The sequence below is a fragment of the Hibiscus syriacus genome, unplaced genomic scaffold (assembly GCF_006381635.1).
Source record: "Hibiscus syriacus cultivar Baekdansim isolate YM2019G1 unplaced genomic scaffold, ASM638163v2 tig00110888_pilon, whole genome shotgun sequence".
NCBI lineage: Eukaryota > Viridiplantae > Streptophyta > Magnoliopsida > Malvales > Malvaceae > Hibiscus > Hibiscus syriacus.
The window spans coordinates 823,730-842,397 of NW_024062898.1; the positions used below are offsets into that span (position 1 = coordinate 823,730).

Below are 18,668 nucleotides of genomic sequence, written 5' to 3' on the forward strand. Positions count from 1 at the left end.
AAATAAAGGGACTAATATAGATTTTTTAAAAAGCTCTTCCCCTCTTTTAACCGAAAATTAAACCAGTTTTTAAAAATAAGCCTCGGGGTAGAACTAGGTTCGAAACTTCGAAACCCCACCCATTTTGATCATCGACGTAACCCACGTTTTGGGTTATTCGAACCAAATCTCAAGAAAAAATAACGTGTACATACAAAAGAAAGAAAAAAGAAAATACTACATTTTATTTCATTTTCGAATCATTTACAATAGTTTCGCCTTTGTATCTTCTCGTGCTTTCCTCTATGTTTTGTGTGTAAATTGTGTGTTACAATGGTGAGTTACAATGGCTATTTATAGTGCTTGTGGATCTTATCTTTAGGAATTTAAATCTTGGTTGAACTCTATCCTATTTTTAGGAGTTTGAATCCTAACAAAATTTTATCCTATTTTTAAGAATTTAAATACTAATAAAACGAAAATATGTGTTGACACGGTGCCAGAAAAAAAGATATTCGGTTAAACGGTGTTAGTAAGGTCGCCTTCAAATGAACGGTGATAGATTGATTTCTGTCCTTTTTTTCCTAGTCGGCGGCGGAAACCCAAAACTAAAACTTCTCAAAGATCTCACTTTTGCACAGCTCCAGTGTTGAAGAAGATGATAATGGAGGAGCAGTGGAAAGTGGTTCATTTACTTGGGATGTTGGTTTTGGTATTTGCACAACAATGGAAACTAGTGGAAAGCAATGCCCAAGGTTCAGTTTCATGTGGGTTTCTAGCAATGTATAACTTTGGGGACTCAAATTCCGACACTGGTGGGATCTCTGCTACTTTAAATGAAATCCTTCCGCCCAACGGTGAAACCTTCTTTGGACATCCCGCCGGCAGGGCCTCCGATGGTCGACTCATCGTGGATTTCATAGGCAAGTGGCTTTTTTCATTGTTTTTGTTTGATTTAACCTTTTGATTTACGTTATCTCTGGGTTTGCAGCTGAGAGTCTGAAGTTACCATACCTTAGTGCATATCTGGACTCAATTGGGACAAATTTCAGGCATGGTGCCAATTTTACGACGGGTGGCTCATCTGTTAGACCACCTGGGTTTAGTCCATTCAATCTCGGGATTCAGATTTCACAGTTCATTCAATTCAAATCTCGCACCACCGGTCTCTATAATCAACTTAGCCTTAATAGTAAGCCAGTCTTTCTCATGGTCTAAAGAAGAATTTTATGTTATTGGTCGAACTTATAAAGTATTAGAGCCAAACCAGATTATCAATAAAAAAAATATGTACTTAAATTATTTGAGAATTTGAAATTTTGAGGGGCTACCACCCTGTCAGCCCCTCGGTCCATCCTGCTCTCTATCTGTTTTTTTATAATGTTGCTTCGTCTGTAGTATTTCTTGATTAGAAACTAAACCTCTTTTTTGCAATCGTGAACTTTTGATATCAGGAAGAATCCCTTTATCCATTAGCAATATTCCAAGGCCAGCCGAATTCTCACAAGCTTTATACACATTTGATATTGGCCAAAATGATCTGGGTCATGGTTTCGAAACCATGTCAGAGAAACAAGTGCTGGATTCAATTCCCCATATTATAAGCGAGTTAGCCAAAGCTATTCATGTAAGTTATTCAGTTTCGGTTTAGATTGAAGTTGGCTTCATCATTGTTGAGTTGAGCTCGAGCAGCTCTTGTCCAGGGTTAGAACTAGTCGGAGTAACATAGGCTCTAACTATAGAGTGAGCCAAATATAACCATCTATTTTGACTTGAGTAGCTCTTGAGGCAAATCAAGCTTTTTTATGTTTAATTAGTATCGAAACTTATATTCGTATTCGAATTCAAGTATTAGTAATCGAGTTTGAAGTCAGGCGTAGAATCTAATTCATCTTTTGACAATATAAACGAGCTAAGTCGAGCAAGCTCAAACATTTTCTTACAGCTTTAGTTCACCTGGGATGTATTAGAAATTGATGTATAGTTGAACTAATTAATAACCATAACTTGGCTGGTTTTCAGCAACTGTACAAGGAAGGTGCAAGGTTCTTTTGGATACATAATACGGGTCCCCTCGGCTGCTTGCCGTACAATGTTATATATGGCAAAAAGGCAGGAAATCTCGATAATAATGGATGCGTTAAGTCCCAAAATGAGGCAGCCATGGAGTTCAATAGGCAGCTTAAAGACAAGATCTCCTGGTTAAGAACTCAACTTCCTTTTGCCAAATTAACTTATGTTGACGTTTACTCGGCCAAATATGCTCTCATCAGCAACGCCAAGAACCTAGGTAAAACATCTTTGTTTTTAATTAATACATGTTTGAAAGTCTTTGTCATGCTGGCTGTGTTGGTTTGGGTGTGGACATGAGTGTCGGATATGAATATGCTATGTTGTATCGACTCTTCGTTTCCCCTTAAGCATACATGTTCAACATATCCGGACATATACCCGTATCTGACACTCGTACTTGACTTTGAGTAATTTTACTGCGATAAACGCGAATGTGGCCATTAATTTGACTTCTGTATCTGTTGTTACGGGCAGGTTTTGTCGATCCGTTTATTTTTTGTTGTGGAAGCTTTTATGGATACCACATAAATTGTGGGAAAAAGGCGATAGTGAATGGCACAGTTTATGGAAACCCCTGCGAGAACCCATCAAAGCACGTTAGTTGGGATGGCATACATTACTCTCAGGCAGCCAATATGTGGGTTTCCGATCGGATTCTCAATGGCTCCTTCTCCGATCCACCTGTTTCGATTCAAGATGCTTGTCATCATCAGATAAGTACGTGATATCAACAATCACGGTGAGTTATTGGGTTTTAAGAATGGTTACGTGAAGTAGTTTGATTAAATCCTGAAATGCATAAGTTTAGATTGAGTGTATGTAATGATATTAGTTTCCGGATTTTCGGATTTTACTTGATAAAAAAATGTCAATCTTGATAAATTTTCGGATGTTTTAAGTATCTGCTATGAAGAATGATTGATTACATGAAACAATTTGATTGTATCTTACTTTAAAAGAAACGAAGAAAAAAACTTTAATTTGTTTATTTAGACCTTATAAACATTTTTTTATTGAATATATTTATCTAGAATATGTTTGAGAAGTCACATGGCGATTGGGTTATTATAGTTAATGGGTTATCTATTATTTGGCAAGTTAGGAAGAGACGAAATGATGTAATCTTTCAAGACCTCCAAGCCCTTCGTTTCATGCTGGGCTCCATTGGAACAGATTTTATCATGATTCAGCCGCCCAGTCGAGTTCCAATGTTGCTCCTGGCGTTCTTCCAGTTCAATGGACTCCACCGGATGAAGGTTGGATATGTCTTAACACAGATGGAGTGCTCTCGCACTCAACCGGATATGGTTCAGCTGGGGGGTTTCTTGAGAAATCCTTCAGGCGATTGCTTGGCTATATTTCGACGATCTTTAGGCCATTCCTCTGTGCTGGAAACGGAGCTATGGGGCATTTTAGAAGGCCTCAAGATTGCGGAGCTATGGGGCATTTTAGAAGGCCTCAAGATTGCGTGGCAGCTTGGTTTTGAGCGCGTTGTTGTCTGGTCAGATAGCAGTGACACAATCCAACTACTCTCCCCTCCATCTCTTATGAGTCCTTACGCCTTGGTCCGTAGCATTGCCTAGTGGTGTAACAGAGCCTGATGCGTTGATTTTCAGAGGATCTATCGAGAAGCGAATGTCGCGGCTGACTTCATTGTGCAGATGCCCTATCCCATTGCTGATTCCTTTACCGTTTTTGATGATTTTCTGTCTCGTTTATCGGAGATTCTTTATAGAGATAACTATGGCCCTCCGTTCCATTGGATAACAAACTCTATGTAATGGCTTTCGCTTTCTTTCCATTCCAAGGGAAAAAAAGATCTATTGAATCGGCCGATTAACTTGTGTGTTTTTTTTTTTATAAATGTAGGATTATTCAAGTTGATTATTAAAAAATAATAAATGAATGAAATCATAGAAAAATATACCTTTTTCCAAAGGTTGGTTTCATTTTTCAATCTTAAAACCTTAATTACAACTTGAATTTATCGAACGAACTTAATAATAAAATGTTGGACCTAAATGATGTGTCCGAATTCGAGCAATAGCATTAGGATATATGTGTTACCAATAGTTAAAAAATATTCTCAATTAATATTACTTTATAATCATTTTAGACTATTAAAAGAAAATCTTAATTACAACATACATGATTATATTTAAGCTATGAACAATTTAATTTTTTAAAAAGGAAATAAAGTTGAGAATCGTAGGTTATATATAAAAAGCTATACTAGTTACCAACCAATCGAACCATTTAAAACCAACATCAATAAGTCATCTAGTTTCATAAAAAAAAAGTCAATTCAATCACACTACGCATGTCCTTTGTCCTTCACATGATCAAAATTGTGTAGAAAAAAAGGTAGAGTAGAATTATAGTTAATTGTTTGTAATATTTGAATTACTCGTATAATTTGAATTGTACATTCTAACTCTAAACCAAATTATTAAACAATTATTCGAATTTAATAATTAATAAAAAATTTATAACGATTTATCAAACAAATTTTAAATTATTGTCATTAGCTCAATGACATCACTCAATGATGAAATTGAATAAGAATCGATATAATAATTTATATCTACAATTTAATAATCAATCTTGCCAGTACGAACTAAATCATCTTAGTGGTTAAAAGGATATTATTTCTAAATATTCTGTTAAATGATTGAGAATCTTTAAAATAAATATGACTTTTTAATCGGTCTAGATTAACAAACAAAAGTTAATCTTGTTAAGAGAGATTTTCCTCTCTGTTTTCTTCTTGAAGTTCTGTATAAACGCTTTATTTATATCACTAGAGAATATTTATGGGACGGTAAAGCGAAGTTGACATCGGTTTATATCTATTTTAGAAAATTCTACCGTTACTAATGAAGACAAAGGGCACGTTGGATATTCTTCTAAAAATTATTTGTTATTAAAAAGGATGAATTTTGGATTCGTCAAAATGGCAAGTTGTGGTAGAGAAAAAAGACACTTATCTTTGTCAAAAAAGTAAACGTGGGGTCTTTTAATTTGAATTTTTTTTAACATTTTAGAGATTATAAGATAATGCATTTTTAAAATTTTTAATCATTTAATAATAAACAATCGAACTTCTATACATACAATATTTGAATTCAAGACCTCTAAGATTATAATTATTCCTCTAACAACTGAAATCATTTATTTCGTATTCATTAACCCTAATTTAAACAGTGATTGATCATCTTTTATATATATGATTTTTTGTTGTTAACACTGGGTTGATTGATTTGTCGTACAGAAATTGAATGAGGGTTATCGTTTGAGAATGATAAATCCATGGAGTATGGATCGGAGTGTAATAGCCACAGCTCGATGAGGGTGGACAAGATACCTTGAAATTTAAATTTTTTTTGATTAGTTATTTATTTTATTGATGGTGTCGATCATAAAATTTTTAGTGTCTACATTAAAATCTGAGAATTTTTCGATTAATTAATTATTTTACAAACAGTATCTACCATAAAATTTTATTTGTACTCGTTTTATTTAAAATTTTATATGGTTAATATTCGTGTATATATTTTAAAAAATATTTCTGGATATGCTAATGAGAGAAGACGGGTGTTCTTTGACTTGCTTTTATTTGTGGGTGTCTGCTTTACGGTCAAAAGTTGACATTCCCCATGTTTTTTTATGGCTCTCAAGTCAAACCCCCTTTCCTTTTCCCACTTAGTTCTTTACCGAAATGAGACAAGGAGCGTAAGCTACCTCATTCTTTGACTATTTGTTGGGAAAAGCTTCAGTAATTTTCATTTAATCATAAAATATAAATATATTAATACATATTTTATCTACACCTCTTTTGTTTTTAAGTCCAACATTAAATAGTCAAATTGAATTAATTCGACCTCCTAAATTTAAGATTCTTCTTTTTGTTTCGACTCATTTATGGAATCCGTGTAACTGGCTATATTTTCACCTAAACCCCACTTGTTTTAATTTGTTCTTGTTCCATGAGGAAGTATGTGGCTTCCTATGTTACGCTATAGGAGGAAAAGAAATAAAGAGAGCAATTGGGAACAATGAAATCTTTGACCAAATCTCAAAGCGAAAAAGTGAGCCATGGTCAATGTTTGCAAGAACCTTGTCAAAGTCGACCAAGAAAATCCCTACTCCTAACAGAAAAAAAGGTTTGTTTTTAATCAAATTACATGTGGTCATTGTTGAACCACATGTAGCAAAATGACCAAGAATTTACGTATTTGGTCTGAACATCCACAAACGATATTGGAACAATAACCGGTTGAAATAGAAGAGTTAGAGGCTGTGTAATTTGCAAGTGTATCTGTGTCGCACGTAATTAGGATGGTCATCGGTTAGGTCAAATTTTCGATTAACTTAATCTAATTCAAGAGGTATACTTCCTTTACTCGAAGTCAAGTTTAGTTTAGAAAAGTTACATCCAAAAATACACTCAAACAAATGGAGAGGAGTAGCTTGAGGGGAAGTCAGCCAACAATCCTGTTCGTCCAAAACATACCGCCTAAATTTCATTGAAGTGGCCTGAGGTAGCTTTTTGGAAGGGGAATAAGTACCAGGCCAATCTTTTAAAAGCTGTTCTTTACTAGTTCAGCTGATACTTAGAGCATAAAATTACTCCAGTAAGACGCGCATTTTTTCTCTAAAACCGTGGACCATAAATTGGAGTACTTTTTGTCCCAGTCTCTTGGTTTTCAACCTTCCATGGATTTTGGGAAGTACTTTGGTATGCCTCTATTCCACAGACGAGTAACAAAGAGTACTTTCTAGTTTATCATTGACAAAGTCCAAGAGAAGTTTGGATGGAAGGCCTCCAATTTGTCCTTTGTCGACCGTGTCACTCCTGTGAAATCCACCCTCCTAACTGTTCCAAATTACTTCATGCAAACCGCCGCAATCACCAAAGACGTTTTCGAGAGGCTTAAGTAAATCGCTCGTAGATTTGTATGGGGCGGTTCCGAGAATAATTCTAAGGCTGCTCTTGTTAAATGGGACACCTGATGCCAACCTATCAAGAATGGGGGCTTGGGTTTTCGTCCCCTTTGGGCTCAAAATGAAGCTTTTTTGATTAAACTTGGTTTCAACTTCCTTATGCAATGCTTTGTCGTGAGAGTGAAATATAAAATCAAACATGCCTAAATCCATCGATGGGAAGAATGGATATTTTGTTTGGAAGTCACTTGCCAAGGTTTGGAAGCACATCTGTGGTAACGTTTATTGGTTAATCGAGAATGAGAAAGATACCAGCTTTTGGTTTGATTCGTGGATGAGTGGCTCTAATCCTTCAGCTGATTATGTTCCTTCTGATCAACTTTATTTGCCTAATGCCACTGTAAGTGATTTCGGTACAGGTAATGGGAGTGGAATAGTCAATTGCTTTGGCAAGCCCTCCTTGAAAATGTGGTTCTGCAGGTTTTGGGAACGCCACCCATATGTGTTGAAAATTGGCACACCAAATTGCATCATTAGTCAACATTATGGGTGGCAATTTGGTGGCATTAATGGGGCTGCAAAATTGGTCAAATTTGGCCACCAAATTGTTGAAAATTTTGGATGGTAAAACTATGCAATTAGTCATTGTACTTTTATGGTATTTACAAGATTGATCCTTAAGCTTCAACTATAAATACCTTAGCTCATTTAGCTTCAAAACCATCCCAAAGCATTCTAGCTTTCTTCCAATACTAGAGAGAATTCAGAGAGTTTCTTGAGAGTTGTTTTCTCCTTTTTATCAAGAGAGAATTATCATTGTTTACTCTTTGGTAGATCGAGAGAGTTGTAATTCCTATTTTTCTCATCGTGAAATTATTCTACCGTTGCCCGTGGTTTTTACCATATATTATTAGGGGTTTTCCATGTAACTTTTGTGTCTCTTTTATTTTCATTTTTTTCTCAAATTATTAGTTATGATTTTGCTCTATCCGATAACCGTCTTCTGCAATAATTGGTATCATAACCAGATTAGAGTGTGTAATATCTGCTTATGTCTTTGTGGTTGCCACCAAAAGGTGGATCCTCTAACATAAAAAAGTAAGAAGTTATTACCCATTCTTTGAAGGTTCTAGAGAACTATTCACGATAGTGAAATAGTGGGAGCTATCCGTAAACGAAGCAATGACAACGAAATTTGATATTGAAAAGTTCAATGGGAGAAATTTCTCATTGTGGAAATTGAAGATGAAGGTCATCCTGAGGAAAGACGGTTGTCTAGCAGCTATCAGTGAAAGGCCGGTAGATTTCACAGACGATAACAAATGGATCGAAATGGACGGGAATACTATGACAAACTTTCATCTAGCATTAGCAGATGAAGTATTGTCAAGCATTGAGGAGAAGAAGACAGCTAAGGAGATATGAGATCATCTCACCAAATTGTACGAGGCCACATCGTTGCACAATAAAATTTTCCTTAAGAGGAAATTGTATACTCTCCGGATGTCAGAATCTACTTCAGTGACGGAGCACTTAAAACACACTGAACACTTTATTTTCTCAGCTTACATCCTTAAGATGTAAAATAGTAGAACAAGAACGTGCTGAACTTCTACTTCAAAGTCTACCAGATTCGTATGATCAACTCATCATCAACTTGACAAACAGTAATGTCACTAGTCTAGTCTTTGATGACGTTGCAACTGCTGTTCTACAAGAAGAAAAATCGGTGCAAGAACAAGGAAGACAGACAAGTAAATCTGCAACAAGCAGAAGCGTTGACAACGATGAGAGGGAGATCAACAGAACGTGGTCAAAGTAGCAGTCACAAACATGGTAGATCGAAGTCGAGAAGCAAGAAGAATTTAAAGTGCTACAACTGTGGAAAGAAGGGTCACTTGAAGAAGGATTGCTAAAGTCTAAATAAAAACTCCAATCCACAAGGAAATACTGCAAACACTTCAGATGATGGATATGCTCTATGTTGTGAAGCGTCAACCACCGTAGAAGGTAGAAAGAGATATGCAAACATATGGCTCATTGATTCGGGAGCAACATATCACATGACCTCAAGAAGAGAATGGTTCTATCATTATGAATCTGTCTCAGGAGGATCTGTGTATAGTTGCAATGATCATGCCTTAGAGATCATTGACGTGAGAACCATCAAATTGAAGATGTATGATGGAACAATTAAAGTTGTTCGAGATGTGCGGCACGTGAAAGGCCTGAAGAAAAATTTTATCCTACGGATTGTTGGATAATAATGCAAGTAAGATTAAAACACGGAAATGAATCATGAAGGTGTTCCGTGGAGCGCTTGTGGTGCTGAAAGGTGAAAAGATAGCTGCAAACTTTTACATGCTGAAGGAAGAAACTTTGCTAGAAGCAGAAGCCTCAGTTGACTCATGTAGTTCAGATTCTGAAATACTATGGCATCAGAAACTTGGACACATGTCAGAACAAGGAATGAAAGTCCTTGTGGAGAAAAAAAAGCTACTTCCAGGCTTAACAAAGGTATCACTTCCTTTGTGTGAGCATTGCATGAAAAGTAAGCAGCACCGATTAAAATTCAGCACGTCAAATTCTAGAGCTAAAAGTGTTCTAGAATTGGTTCACTCTGATGTATGGCAAGCACCAGTTACATCCCTAGGCGGAGCAAATACTTTGTCTCATTTATTGATGACTACTCCAGGAGATGTTGGGTGTATCCTATTAAGAAGAAGTCAGATGTGTTTTACACTTTCAAAAACTTCAAAGCGCGGGTGAAACTTGATTCTGGAAATAAGATCAAGTGTTTCAGAACAGATAATGGAGAAGAATACACAAGTGAAGAATTTGATGACTTTTGCAGAAAAGAAGGCATCAAAGACAGTTCACAGTGGCAAACACTCCTCAACAAAATGGAGTGGTAGAGCGGATGAACAGAACCTTGTTAGAAAGAACAAGAGCAATGTTGAGAGATGCAGGCCTAGAAAAATCATTCTGGGCAGAAGCAGTCAATACCGCCTGTTATTTGGTGATTCGAGCTCCATCAACTACAATAGAGTTGAAGACACCAATGAAGATGTGGACTGGTAAACCAGCTGATTATTCAAACCTCCATGTATTTGGAAGTATTATGTACGTGATGTACAACTCCCAAGAAATTTCAAAGTTGGATCCAAAATCCAGGAAATGCAAATTCTTAGGGTATGTTGATGGGGTAAAGGGGTATCGCTTGTGGGATCCCACTGCTCGCAAAGTGATCATTAGCAAAGATGTTATCTTTGTAGAAGATAAACTACAAAGAAAAAAGACGATGATAGTGCTGAAAAGTCAGAGACTACTCAGATACATGTGGAAAAAGTGTTTGAACAAGATGATTCTTCTGAAGCAAAACCAGCATATGATGAACAAGAACCAGAGAGTTCTGAAGCTCAAACAACTCGTCAATCAAATCGTGTGAGAGACGTCCCTATTGACACTCAGATTATGTTATAGAAGGTAATATTATAGACTGCCTTTAACAGAGGACGGTGAGCCATCAACATACCAGGAGGCAATAAACAGCTCAGATGCTTCACTATGGATGATGGCAATGCAAGAAGAAATTGAAGCCCTTCATAAAATAATACATGAGACCTTGTGCAACTACCACAAGGAAGAAAGCCAATTAGTAACAAATGGGTCTTCAAAATCAAGCGAAATGGTGACGATCAAGTTGAGAGGTATCGTGCAAGACTGGTGGTCAAAGGATATGCTCAAAAAGAAGGTATTGATTTCAATGAAATATTTTCTCCTGTGGTTCGACTAACAACAGTTCGAGTAGTTTTGGCAATGTATGCTACATTGAATTTACATCTAGAGAAGTTAGATGTTAAACAACTTTTCTTCATGGAAATCTTGAATAAGAGATTTACATGCTCCAGCCTGAAGGTTTTGAAGAAAAAAAAAGAATAACTTGGTTTGCAGGTTGAACAAATCTCTGTACGGTCTAAAGCAGGCGCCGAGGTGTTGGTATAAGAGATTTGATTCCTTCATTATGTGCCTTGGATACAACAGACTTAATGCAAACCCTTGTGCTTATTTCAAGAGGTCTGGTGATAACGATTTTGTTATATTGTTGTTGTATGTGGATGACATGTTGGTTGCAGGACCCAACAAAGATCGTATTGAAGAATTAAAGGCACAACTGGCTAGGGAATTTGAAATGAATGACTTGGGATCAGCAAACAAGATTCTAAGGATGCAAATTCACCGAGACAGAAGTAATAGGAAGATTTGGCTTTCACAGAAGATATTAAAGAAGATCTTGTCACGATTCAATCAAGATTGTAAGCCAATTTCTACCCCTCTTCCTATTAACTTCAAATTATCCTCCAGTATAAGTCCTAGCAGTGAAGAAGATGATGGAGGTGTCTCGAGTACCGTATGCATCGGCAGTGGGAAGTTTAATGTTCGTTATGATATGCACAAGACCAGACATTGCACAAGCAGTGGGAGTGGTTAGTCGATACATGGCGAATCCAGGCAAAGAGCATTGGAATACAGTAAAGAGGATCCTAAGATACATCAAAGGGACCTCAAATATTGCATTATGTTACGGAGGATCAAACTTACTAATCAATGGGTATGTAGATTCTGACTATGCAGGGGACTTGGATAAAAGCAAATCTACTACATGATATGTGTTTAAAGTTGCTGGTGGAGCTGTAAGCTGGGTTTCAAAATTGCAGTCAGTTGTGGCTACATCCACAATAGGAGCAGAATATGTAGCAGTTACACAAGCCAGTAAAGAAGCAATATGGTTGAAGATGCTATTGGAGGAGCTTGGGCACAATCAAGAGTATGTCTCTCTGTTTGTGACAATCAAAGCGCCTTGCATCTAGCAAGGAATCCAGCATTTCATTCAAGGACAAAGAACATATGAGTTTAGTACCATTTCATTCGTGAAAAGGTGGAAGAAGGGACAGTAGATATGCAGAAGATCCATACCAAAGACAATAGCAGATTTTATGACGAAGGCGATCAACGCTGATAAATTTACCTGGTGTCGATCCTCCTGTGGCCTGTCAGAGACTTAAGCAACATGAAAAGATATAAAGAATGGTGTGAAGATATGATTGTTCCAATCAAATCTTCAAGTGGGAGATTGTTGAAAATTGGCACATCAAATTACATCATTAGTCAACATTAGGGTGGCAATTTGGTGGCATTAATGGTGCGGCAAAATTGGTCAAATTTGGCCACCAAATTGTTGAAAATTTTGGATGGTAAAACTATGCAATTAGTCATTGTACTTTTAGGGTATTTACAAGATTGATCCTTAAGCTTCAACTATAAATACCCTAGCTCATTTAGATTCAAAACCATCCCAAAGCATTCTAGCTTTCTTCCAATACTAGAGAGAATTCAGAGAGTTTCTTGAGAGTTGTTTTCTCATTTTTATCAAGAGAGAATTATCATTGTTTTCTCCTTGGTAGATTGAGAGAGGTTGTAATTCCTATTTTTCTTATAGTGAAATTCTTCTACCGTTGCCCGTGGTTTTTACCCTATATTATTTAGGGTTTTCCACGTAAATTTTGTCTCTTTTATCTTCATTTTTATTTTCTCAAATTATAGTTGTGATTTTGATCTATCCGATAGCCGTCTTCCGCAACAATATGGAGAGGCAGGTGAAGACAATCCAACTTGGCGATGGGAACATGCCGGAGCTTGTGCCGTGCGTTCTTCTTTCAATGTGCTCAATAAGGCTGCCTGGGACACGGCCGATAACAAGTGGAATCCTGCCTGGCAATTTTGGGGCCCTCAAAGAGTTCGTAGTTTCATTTGGCTTGTCCTCCGACAACGCCTTATGACCAATACGGAGCGTAAGAGGAGAGTTTCACGGACGATGATTGCTGTCCTGTTTGTGGGGCCGCCATCGAAGATATCATCCACGTCCTCCGGGATTGTCACACTGCCCGGTCGGCTTGGAGTCTTATTGTCCCTCGCCGCCATGCCCCGGTATTTTTCTCCCTACCTTTGGTAGATTGGTTTCACTTGAATTTATCCAATTTTGCAGGTTTGAACGTATTATGGGTGGAATCAGCTCTTCGGGATTACCATTTGGCGATTGTGGAAAAGCAGGAATTGTTTTGTCTTCAGTGGTCAGGTGGAATCCTCAATGGCTACTGTGCATTCGGCCAAAGCTTGGGCTAAATCTCTGAAGAAAAATCACACCACAAATCCGGGATCGATACATCACAAGAAGGTCGCGAGTTCGTGGAGAGCTCCAAGGAATTGTTGGTTCAAGCTCAATACCGATGGCTCCATTGATCCCTCCTCGATGTCTGCGGCTTGCAGCGGAGCTATTCGGAATAGCAATGGAGATTGGATAGCCGCTTTCAGTACGAATATTGGTCGATGTTCAGCAACGCAGGCTGAATTTTAGGGTGTCCTCGGCTGTCTTGACCTCGCGTGGTTCCTCGGCATCACTCAGATTTGCGTGGAGATCGATAACAGCGAAGTCGCTAAATTGAGTCGCTTCCTTCCCGTTATGAGTCGACCATCGTTAGAAGAATCCGAGACTACTTAAACCGTCCTTGGACAGTTTCGGTCAGCTGTATACCCCGGGAAGCGAATACCGCGGCTTACAGTCTTGCTAAAACTGGTAAACAACTGCAACTGGGACGCACTGTTTTGGTCCACCCTACTGCTGATGTTCATCGCCTAATCCTTTCTGATACTGCAGAGTTTAGAAGAGGACCTCTCCACTAATCCTACTGGCTCCTTTTGTAACCAAAAAAAAAGTTTTAGTTTTTCTTAAAACAATTTGAACATTTTTAACAATTCTAATTCGATTACAAGATGATATTCATGTATAGTTTCAAAACTAGATAAACTCATAGATAAAGTTGCTTGAACTCAAATCATTTGAGGAGAATATTTCTTTTACTATTGAGGTCACTCATTGAGTTAAAAAAACGACGAGAATCCTATAAAATAATAATCATATTTATCTTCAGAATATGCTACCTAATATAAAATAATCCTGTAAAAAATCTTAACACCATTTGAACAAAATATACCAGCAAAATAATTGTAATATGATGAGATGGAAACCTAGCAAATCAATATTTGATCCAATGTACATTAACTCAATCACACACCCACAGACACATATGAATGTGAATATTCAAGAATGTCATGCACCTACACGTACAAAAGAGAGGGATGTGGAGCAGACATACAGTGGAGGAAAATATTCTAGTTGATGAGTGGACCCTTTGGAGCATCTGGATTACTACGACTGTTCTGGTGCATATACAGCACGAAAAACTCCAAAACTCCATATGTAATTATTTTCTAGAAGAATCAACCTTTAGTGTTCAAGTGGCAATATAAATACCCTCCCCCACTCCCCCTTTCTTCCTCACCTCATTCCAAGGTTTCAAAACCCTAAAACATTTCATCCACAATACATCAGATAAACCAGCTATGGAGTCTGCAGATAACCCACGGTATAGTACCATCTCCATTCTCCATCTTAAACTCCCAACTTGGTCATGTAAACCCGGGGATTCGATGTTTTTGTTTATCTCGTTTGCAAACATGATGTACCGTCCGTAATAACCACATTAATAGTGCAAACTACTTACCAGAACACAGTTTGAATGATTTAATGTTGTAATGCAGGAATAAATGTGCAGCCTGATTCAAACAGTACAACAGAATGAAACATCTGGTTGATCATATGAGAACTTCATTTCATTCGGTTCATGAACCCACTTGTGGAGTTTGTAAGAAACACTGCCGATCCTATGAATCTCCAAGGGAACATCTAATAGGTAAGTAATTCAAGACATATATATATATAGACTGATTCTTGGAACTTGACTCATGAAAACTACATATGTATACTTTGTTCAGAAACATAAGTCCATTGCCTAAACAAAAAAACTTGTTCAACATCCGAGGTTGCAGATTCTGCTTAGCCATTCTGGATAGCCCTTATGCTCTTAGGGTTCATCAAGCCAGATGCCAGTTCTCTGGAGTAAACTGTGTATATACAAGTTCAACTGTTCAAGTCAACTACATGCATCATGTATTATGGCGTTTTTTGAGTTTTTTTTTAATCTAATATAGGGTATACTGGCTCATTTCTAACTTGGGTCTTCGAGGACCCAAGTGGTTGCACTAGCATGCAAAACTGTTGGTGGTGGCAGCGATAGGTCGTTAGATCTTTGAAAATGAGAATATGAGAATATTATATTTCATTCTTATGTGAAACCTCCTATTCCGGTTGCAAACTATAGGTATCATGTTAAAATAATTTGGTTTAATTCTAATTCTTTATTCTTTTGGAGACATCTATTTTCAACACGAGTAATATAGGTTCCTTATTTGAATTACTTTCAGGTATGAAACAACAGGCATTCGACCGGAACATTTGAGAGACGCAATGTCATTGAGACAAGTTCAAAGAAGGGTTCAACATTTCCTTTGTAATGGAGAACCAATGGAGAACTACAGTTGGTGCTTGGATACTGCATGAAACCTTTGACAAATGGCAGCATTCTAAAAGAAAAAATATGAGAGTTTTCCAGTATTTCATCCCCATCACTTAGATTAGCACTAAGAAGGAAGTATATTTGTTATTTCCATAGATAATTTGTATCAGTAAACTATTTCTTGGATTTTATGTATGTATGTAGCATTATAAAATATGCAATCATCTAAATAATGGTATTTTTTTTTTGATCGGCAAGTGATCTTGTATTAAAAAACCAACCTAAAAACCTCCATAAACCTAAATGAAAGAAAAGATTACTCTCAACAAGGATAAACAGCCAACAAAACACTGAAAATGCATCTACACAGCCACACCGAAGTCTTTACATGACAGTCCCTAAAACAAACCAGATTACAAACCCAAAAACAAAAAAGCGTAAAACAAGTTTAAGCTAGCACCAATACAGAGAAACAACACCAGGAAGGGTTCAATAGAAAATCCACAAGTTACCACGCTTAAGCCACAACCCGAAGCTGGCATTCACCTTATAAAATAACTTACCAGCATACAGATTATCACCACCTTAGCATGATTGGTCAAAAGCAATCTTCCTCATTAACACTTTTGACAACTTTTAACTACAAAACCTCCACTGCACCAACCCGCGCGCTAACGTATCAAATTTAGCACAATATGAGAGCAGAAGTCAACAATCCCAACACGTAGACGCCAATCAGCCCTGCCCAGAACAGAAGAGGTACCCGAGCTCAAGCTTGAATCCACCCAAACCGTACCCAACCTCATCGATGACTCCTACCCCCAACCAAGTCCTATAAAAACAGTTAAAAGGAAACCAATCCACTCTTACCACCAAGCTTTAAATATAAACTGTCGCCTCACACCGACCTTTGCCAACCAAACGCCATTCCATCCCAGCAACGCGGGGCAAAGCAGAATTGAACTTTATCAATCATCCTCGATAACCTGTCAATTTCAAGGAATACTGACCACCATCTCCACGGCCGAACTAAAGGGTTACTAATCCAATTTAGCACCACTCTAGAATCCAAAACGACTTGTAGTCCTGAACTTCCTAACCAGTCTTCCGATATCTTATATGACAATTCCATTCCATCTTCCCATATCTTACACTGTTTGACATCTTTCCACCCTTATCATAAGGAAGAAAGCCATTGAAACTTCAAAGATTAGGTCTGTTAGTTTATATAAACACTTTTGAAAGTATTATCTAATTAAGTTTGAGATTCGAGTTCCATCATTTCCTTTGTTCATAGGCTACACCTTTAAGGCAATGTATCTAACATACTGTATACAGAAGTGACTACTGTCAAGAATGCTCAATTGATCAGTTGAGTTATTAACCAATTATATAAAAGGTTTCCAAAATAAAATTCAACATATATAAGAGACCATGAAATATGAATCAAAACAATATTTGAAATCTCTAATGAAAAAATTTACCAGTGATTTTCTGCAATTATCAGGTCCTTGTTATCTTGGGTTTGCTAGAGATTGCAAGTTTTCTCGCAAGATGATCAGTTCTGGAGTTTGGAATTTGAAAATCTGAAGAACTTGTTTTCATATGTTTCACGATAATATTTTACCATGGATGTGGCATCGTCTTCACCTCATGGTTAAAATTGATTCCCTTTTAATAGGGCCACTTAACACTCACAAGTTAATCGAAGATCTCATTGGTTTCTAATGGAATCACATTTCCAGGAATTCAAACTCAGTTTTCCCTCGGCTTTCTTATAGCCCATTTGGATGAAATCACCGGAAAAATTAGTGCAATAATATTTGATAATATTGGTGTCAAAACAATTTGAAATATCCGGCTGGTTTGGTTGGTGGAAAATTATTCAGGGATCTAACGTATTTGTCATAGTAAATTTATAAAATATAATTATTCATTGAAACTTGTCATGAGGACATAAAAATTCTAATAAAACAATTATATTATTTTAGAATTCGTCTATGAAACTCGTCATTCCCTGACAAATTCTAATAATAAACTGTTATTTATGAAATTCATATGTCCTGTGATAAATTCCAAATCACTATAATAAATATAATAAATTCTTAAATAAATTTTCAGCAATAGCATTTTTTCTATTTCTTTTCACTGTACGTAATATTTTTTCTGATTTTGACTGAAAACACCTCCGATGAGGTGAGATTTACCAATTGACTTAAAGATTTTTCACTTGGGCTTTTAAGGCTGCAGTGGATTAAACTCACACCCAGCCCTTTCATTTTTCTTCTCTTTCTATTTATTTATTAAACAGATAGATTCCCTTATTTTAGATTCTACTATAATAAGTAATTTTTCAAAGTTTTATGCAATTTTAAACAATCAGTTTTTACAGTGTTTTTATATACTTCTAACTTGGTTACTGAATATACATTAAATTCTTTATAACCTCCATGTTCAACCCAAGAAAAAGCCTTTATAATTGCTTTAACACCAAATCTCTATAGGCTTTTTGGTCATATCCTTCTTTCTCCATTCTCAAACTATCCTTATATGCAAAATAATTCTTACATTTAGCCAGATGTTTTTGCATATTAGATGTTCCATAGTGTGAGTTAGAAATAACAAGAACTAGTTTTGCAATATTTGCAAAGTGCCCTCTCTTTTTCATCTCTAGTTTCTATCGGATCAAGTTTGAGAAAATGCGTCTAAACCTTACTTCGTTTGTTAGAAAAGCATTGTGATTCCGATATAAGAACGTTGCTTGTACCTGTTTGAACCTCACATATATTGTCATTTCAGTTCATGACTGTCAAAACAAATAAAAATATTGTTAGTATCAGTTTAAATCATAGGCAGTTACATCCTACAAGATCATGCACATACATTTTTATTTTTTAGTATTTAAATTTATAGAATTATCATTTGCCTTTAATAAATTCTGAACATAGGTAAAGTAGATACAAATTCCACTACAAAAAAAAAAAAAATTCAACTATTGCATTTATATTTATATGCTTTAGCAAATTCTGCACAGATTCTACACGCATACATTTATATTTTTCCTAACACATATTTTTTCTCTCAACATTTGCTTTTCCTTTAAATTATTTGTTAAATTGGTGTTTCTTCCCTTCTCTATGTCCATAACATTGTAAAGCTTAATAAACACAATATAAGGGGCAGTGGTAAAATCTGCAG

At 36.5% G+C, this 18,668-nt stretch overlaps 1 protein-coding gene and 1 pseudogene across 1 annotated transcript; both read left to right on the forward strand.

Moving 5' to 3' along the window:
* The first annotated feature begins 580 nt into the window (after positions 1-580).
* Positions 581-2,836, forward strand: LOC120144325 (GDSL esterase/lipase At3g27950-like). Its single transcript, XM_039158416.1, has 5 exons — positions 581-902; positions 971-1,171; positions 1,434-1,606; positions 2,002-2,269; positions 2,527-2,836. Exons 1-5 carry the CDS (start codon positions 638-640, stop codon positions 2,775-2,777), a joined length of 1,158 nt encoding a protein of 385 aa, XP_039014347.1. The 5' UTR covers positions 581-637; the 3' UTR covers positions 2,778-2,836.
* An 11,621-nt stretch (positions 2,837-14,457) lies between these two features.
* On the forward strand, positions 14,458-15,514 carry LOC120144323 (annotated as a pseudogene).
* The last annotated feature ends 3,154 nt before the right edge of the window (positions 15,515-18,668 follow it).

Excerpts from the sequence above, each read along its gene's own strand:
- LOC120144325 (XM_039158416.1), top strand. The coding sequence starts at position 638 with ATGATAATGGAGGAGCAGTGGAAAGTGGTTCATTTACTTGGGATGTTG. Across the intron at positions 1,172-1,433 it reads TAATCAACTTAGCCTTAATA|GAAGAATCCCTTTATCCATT; the intron begins GTAAGCCAGTCT and ends TTTTGATATCAG. Across the intron at positions 1,607-2,001 it reads AGTTAGCCAAAGCTATTCAT|CAACTGTACAAGGAAGGTGC; the intron begins GTAAGTTATTCA and ends GCTGGTTTTCAG.